The following is a 6,284-nucleotide window of genomic DNA, read 5'->3' on the forward strand; positions in this document are numbered from 1 at the left end:
CACTAATATATGGTTATTTTTATTTTCTTGTTACAAGCCTTACATTATTAGAATATAATAATATGTATACTTTGTATATATACTCTTGTAATAAAATTGATTACTTCGTACTCGACTCTATAGATAATAAATATATCTAATATGTAATGTTAGTACAAGAGAAGTGCGTGCAGAGGGTGGCAGCAGGGTGCGCATTTGGGAGTGCTATTGTTCCGGGGACTTTCCAGTCCCTTCGCTTTAAACCGTCTCACATGGTGACATTCAACTGTATTGCTTTTGTGTCCACGGAACACGCTTGTTGTTGCTGCTGTTGCTGCTGCTGTTGTACCTGTTGCTGGACTTGTTGTTGAACTTGTTGCTGTATTGCTTGCAACTGAATTGTTTTAGTATCGACGGTACACGTTTGTTGTTGTTGCTGTGGCTGCTGCTGCTGCTGCTGTTGAACCTGTTGCTGTTGCGCCTGCTGCTGTTGTTGCGCCTGCTGCTGCTGCTGCGCCTGCTGTTGCTGCTGGACCTGCTGCTGCTGCTGCGCCTGTTGCTGTTGTTGGGCTTGCTGTTGCTGTTGAGCTTGTTGAGCGGCAGCTTGTGCCGCTTGTCTTTGTTGTTGCCGAAGTATACTCGGCGGAGGATCCATGTGCTGACGTTGATGTAATAACAAATGATTCTTCTGGAAGAAAGCCTTTCCACACTTGTCACACACGTGTGACCTTATATGACAACTGCCGTCCGTGTGGCGTCGTTGATGTTGCGACAGTCCATGTTTTTGAGCAAACCCGCGGCCACAATCCGGACAGATATGTGGTTTTGGTTTAGGACCCGAACCAACTGGTGGGGATGTTTGCGTTGCACCGTGCATATGGCTAACACCGGGTGTTCCGATAGGTCCATTCATCTGGAAATATTTATTACTTAGTTTTCGTGATACCTTTCCGAAAAACGAGTATAGGCAATTACCTGGTGGGTTCCAGGAGTATTTGGAGTTAGGAAGTGTCCAGGAGTTTGTTGGAAGGCAGCTGCTAACCCACATAAATCCGTTACTAATGTTCGATCACCAGAATGTAGCCTTAAGTGTAAGGTAAGGGCTTCTCTGTTTGGAAAATCTAATCCACACTCCCTGAAATAATAAACTTGATGTTATCGGTGTGATACCTTCGCAAGGGCTATGCGTAAGGTTCAATCTTAATTTTTCTGACACTTTCTGTTGTCATTTACGCATCTGACGTACCTGCACGTAAGAGACTTTTCATCTGTACTCGTATTGTTATTGTGAATCTTGGAGTGCGTAACTAAATCTACTTTACGCGGGAATGCCTCTCCACAAACGGTGCAAGCAAAAGGTGTTTCTCCTGTATGTAAACGCATGTGTGCTAATAGCGTTCTCTTCTGTAAAAATTCTTTACCACAAACAGTACACGAATGTGGAATTCTACCATGTAACCGACCATGGTTTACTAGTTCAAACTTCCTTTGAAACGTAGCCCCACAATCATGACAAACAAATGGATGTAAACTGCCATGGAAGCGCGAATGCATTGTTAAATGATCCTTTTGCGAAAAGGATTCTCCACATTCTTCGCAAACAAATGGCCTTTCTCCAGAATGAAATTTACTATGAGTGACTAAATGGCGTTTAAGAGGAAACGCTCTTCCACATTCCTGGCAAACAAATGGCCTCTCTCTTGTGTGTACCCGAGTATGTGTTACAAGGTGATGTTTTAACGTAAAGGACTTTTTACATTCTCGACATTGATAAGGTCTTTCCGCACTGTGTAAGAGCAAGTGGGTATGAAGACAATGTTTGTGAGCGAAACTCTTGCCACAATGAACGCATATATGAGGTCTCTCTCCTGTGTGTACTCTTGCATGTGTGGTTAAATGATGCTTCAGTAGAAATGACTTCCCACATTCAGAACAGGAATATGGTCTTTCCTTAGGTACACGAACTTGGCTCCCCATATCTTGCTGTTGCTTAACTTTAGTCTCGATTTGAGTAGTGTTTACATGAGTCAAGACGTGTCCAAAGTGAGCTGTGCCATCCGTTTGACTGGTAGTAACGTTATTGGAGTTTGCTTGATTAGATGCAGCTGCTGCCCTTTTCATTAAAATTTCATTGCACTCTTCTGCAGTAAGCTGCAAAGGTCCAAGCGGTGTCATGAAATGCTTACTCATGGCATGCTTATCAGCTGTGGTAAAAACTAAGGTGTTTGAAAATAGAGAAGGTGGAGGCGTTGGTTGTGAAGCATCACACTGACAACCTCCCTTTTCACAATTCAATGGAAAAACATCATGATGCTTTTTAGTGCGAACATGAGAACCATGTGTTTGATTATGAGCCCCTGTGTGACCGTGGTGGGTAGTAGGAGTTTGTTGACAACTTTCATTCATAGCGAACATAGGTCTGCGATGAGCACTATTAACGTTTTTTGCTGGTTTGATATCGACTTGTATCTTTTGACTGGAACCTTGGTCCTGATTGTTATTAACAGCGTAACTAATATTGGTAGCAAGCTCGCTCTGTGCGTTCTCTCGGGTTTCGGTACCAGGCCCACCAAAGGACCAGGCATACCCGAATCCTGCTCCGGCGTTGCCAGGGGTTGTACACATATTTGCAAGGGTAACAATGGAGGGGTTGGTTTGGCTGGAGGCTATATCGGTAGGCCTCTCTGTCTCTGTCAACGCATCCTCTGTACAAATTCTCTCCACTATGACAAATTGATCGGATGGAAATATTTTGATTGGGTCTAAGTCAACCTACCGGTCACACTCCTCTTTCTTGTTCTTGATTACATGCTTTGGGTAACATATCTGTCTGAGTAGGATGTAACCGGTCACTTATAAGAGTAATACTAGAAACATTGAAAGTACTTTTAGACAGTCACAAGGTAATATGTAATAAAGGAGCACCAAGGGTCTTATCAAGACCTCGTGATGGTCATGCGTGGCATAAGATATGTAAATGGTTCGAAATTCTGTGTTGGCGCGCTTCGACCCCTCTGGCTCCGACGCACGCAGCCTCCGGGTGGCGGAGGCGAGGGTCCCCGAAAATTTGGTGCAGGCGGCAGAGGGGGCCCTGTGTGCACCCGCAAAACCCGAGTTCGCCTATTCTAGAGCCGTGTTTTTCTATAGTTTGCCGCGCCACCGTGCGCCACCGAAATTAATACGGCGATCCCAACGGTACTCTTTAGATCGTACCGCCTCACCGATTCTTCCTATCGGTCTTCTCGGCGTCCACGGGTCTTCGAAGACAACCTCCACCTTTCTCTAACGGCACTCCCACACGCTCACTTACACTCCACGATATTTTACCGTACTTTACGACGCGACTTTTCCACATTAACTCGCACATGTACGCGACCGACCGTCATTAATTTTATAAAATTCCATATTTTATTGTCCATACAAAATAGCCTCATATATCGGCCATTTTATTTGTAAACTACCAAAAAACAATGTTGCCAACGTACGCGCTGGTTTTGGAGGGAGCGAAGCTTGAGCATAGCGTCACCGTATACTTCCGTGCTGGCAGCACTGCAGTTCGCAGCGCGGACAGATATTTTTCCGCCATATTCAAATGCATTCAACGCGATCCTAACATAATTCGATTTGTATCCTTTGCTTTTTCTTTTTTTTTTCCCAACTTTTTTTCTTTTCGCTTCTACTTCTACCTCGGTTTCTTTTTTCTTTTTTTTTCTTTTCAATTTTTTCTCTTACAAACATTTTCTTCTTCATTTATTTTTATCTTTTTTTTTCTTTTCTTTTTTTCTTTTTTTCTTTTTTTCTTTTATTTTCTCTTTTTTTTTTCCTCCTACCAATAACTCTTACTTACCCAATAACTTACCAATGGCTCTTCAAACGAGGAAAGAAAATGATGTTATCGGCTTAATATATCTCGAATCTCGCTTCTCTGATTAAAACTAAACGCCTTCGGATAAGAATCCATCATCGTGGTATAGTTCTTATCGCATCCGCGAACCAATCATTATCATATACGCGAATCAATTATTTACTCAAATAATTGAACTTACTAGGAAGATCTCGTTGGTTTAATAATCTTATCACGAATATTGATATTCCTTGGAAAAGCGAAATGTTTCCGTATGGACGATTTTTTTCGAGAGACAAGAAAAAAAAAAAGGAAGTAAAGAATAAAAAAAAAAAAAAAATACAAAAAAAAAAAAAAGAAAAAAAAAAGAAAAGAATAATTTTCTGAAATCAATCCGAGGCTTTCTTTCTTGTTTTTTTTTCTTTTTCTTTTTCTTTTTTTTCTTTTTTTCGTCGATCTGATAAGAAATCAACTCGCTGCGGGCAGGTTTCACTTCCTAAAAAAAAAAAAAAAAAAAAAAAAAAAAAAAGACAAAAAAAAAGAAAGAAAGATTGAAGAGACGGAATCGCATGCGGGACGTAATAATAATCAATTGAGCTTATAATTCACGTTCTCGACGAAAATAAAATGAAAAGGAGACGGAACTCATTGCGGATCTTCCTATCGTTTTCCTATTTTTCCTGGAAATAAGAAAAAAGAAAAAAAAAAAGAAAAAAAAATAAGAAAAGAAAGGAAAAAAAATATAAGAGAGTGCACTCAGTTTCGAATCATCGCATCAATATCAATACATTGATACGTTGTCGACCGTCAGACGACCAATTGTTTACTAAATTGAAACATCAGTATCAGAATCGGATGAAGGAATAAATAAAACACGCCTAATCACATTTTTTTATATCCATAGACCTCACCTCTTTCCTCTTCTCCTCCTTATTTCTTTTTTTCTTTTTGTTCTGTTTCTTTCTTTTTTAATTTTTTTTTTTTGTATATTTTCCTTTATTTATTTATTTTTTTTTTCTTCATTTTCTTCTCTTTTCCTCTTTTCTTTTCAATTCCTTTTTTTTCTTTTCTTCTTCTCTTCTCTCTTCTCGTCCCTCCCTACCCCAACTCCCACCATCCAACACTCTTTCTGTTTCTTTTTTTTTTTTTTTTCATCTTACCCTCTCGCAATTAATGATAAAAAAAAGATCTCGATAAAAATGTCAGCAAAATAAATCTTAAATATACGTTTGAAAATCGGATCTCTTTGTAAAAGAAAGTGCAATCAGCTGGGATGACCTCCATGGCAATCAACGTGTTAATTGTCTTCGATGTCACACCAATCGATAGATCCTACCATCGATTTCCTTTTTGTCCTTATAGATATATATATATATATACATACATACATACGTACATACATACATCCATACATACATGCATACATACATGCATACATGGATATATCCACACATTATACTTACGTACATAGCTTAGGTGGCTTCAATTAGTAAAATGAAAAAGAAATAAAATAGAAAAGTATAGAAGAAAAGAGAAGAAAAAAGGGACAAAAAAAGAAACAAATAGTCGTCATTTCACGAATATTTCGTAGATTCGTGAATTTGAACAAGCGAGGATGGTTTCAAGATCGATGGACGAGAAACTTAATATATATATATATATGTATATGTATATATACATATATATATATATATATTATATATCCGTTGATCGAGAAAGGTATCGCGCGGGAACAACGACAGTTTTCATCATTTATAGCCCCGGCTATCGGGCGAGTTATGAGACTAACGTAGAGATTCGAAGGGGAAGGGGTGGGCTAGAGAGGGGTGCGATCAGGCGGGTGGGTAGGTTGGTTATGGTGAGTGGAGAGAAGTGAGAGGGAGGAGGGAACTTATAGGTGGCTCCTACTACAGAAACAATTTTCTATCTATCGTTCGTTCTTTCGTTTGGTCATAGTCGACGCAATAACGCAGACTCAGCGACCGATAAGCAAGTTCCAAGCCGTTAATGGGCCAAGCTCACACGACTTAGCAAAAAGTTTCCCGTTGTCGACGACGACGACAACGACGACGACAACGACGACGACGACGACGACGATGACAACGACAACGACGATTTTCATTCATTTTCTTTTTCACGAATATCTTTTCTCATTGAGTTTTACTCGATAATTCTGATAATATAAATCCTACGTGTTTCTCGGAATGAAACTTAAAAGATACTTTATCATTTCTCTTAACCCTCCCCCATCATCATCCTATCCCCTCCTCCCACCCCCCTCTCCAACCCCCACAATCAATTTCAAATCTCATCCTGTCTTTCTGAACATCGAGAAACAAAAAATTAAAACGTATACTTTAAACATCTACGTTGTTTCTTATTTTAACTTTCAATAATGCGTCATCGAACGAATATTATCAATCGGCTAATGTACTTTTATCGTTCCTCAATAGCCGAGCTC

The 6,284-nt window shown here is 39.8% G+C and overlaps 1 protein-coding gene across 1 annotated transcript; it reads right to left on the minus strand.

Annotated features, from left to right (window-relative positions):
- Positions 1 to 3,449, minus strand: LOC118442521 (uncharacterized). The gene is made up of 3 exons (XM_035868207.2): positions 1,226 to 3,449; positions 955 to 1,114; positions 1 to 892 (listed from the first exon to the last, which is right to left on the minus strand). Exons 1-3 carry the CDS (start codon positions 2,602 to 2,604, stop codon positions 248 to 250), a joined length of 2,184 nt encoding a protein of 727 aa, XP_035724100.2. The 5' UTR covers positions 2,605 to 3,449; the 3' UTR covers positions 1 to 247.
- Positions 3,450 to 6,284: the final 2,835 nt, after the last annotated feature.

The sequence above is a fragment of the Vespa mandarinia genome, chromosome 22 (genome assembly GCF_050613455.1).
Source record: "Vespa mandarinia isolate Hongniang chromosome 22, ASM5061345v1, whole genome shotgun sequence".
In the NCBI taxonomy this organism is placed as follows: Eukaryota; Metazoa; Arthropoda; class Insecta; order Hymenoptera; family Vespidae; genus Vespa; species Vespa mandarinia.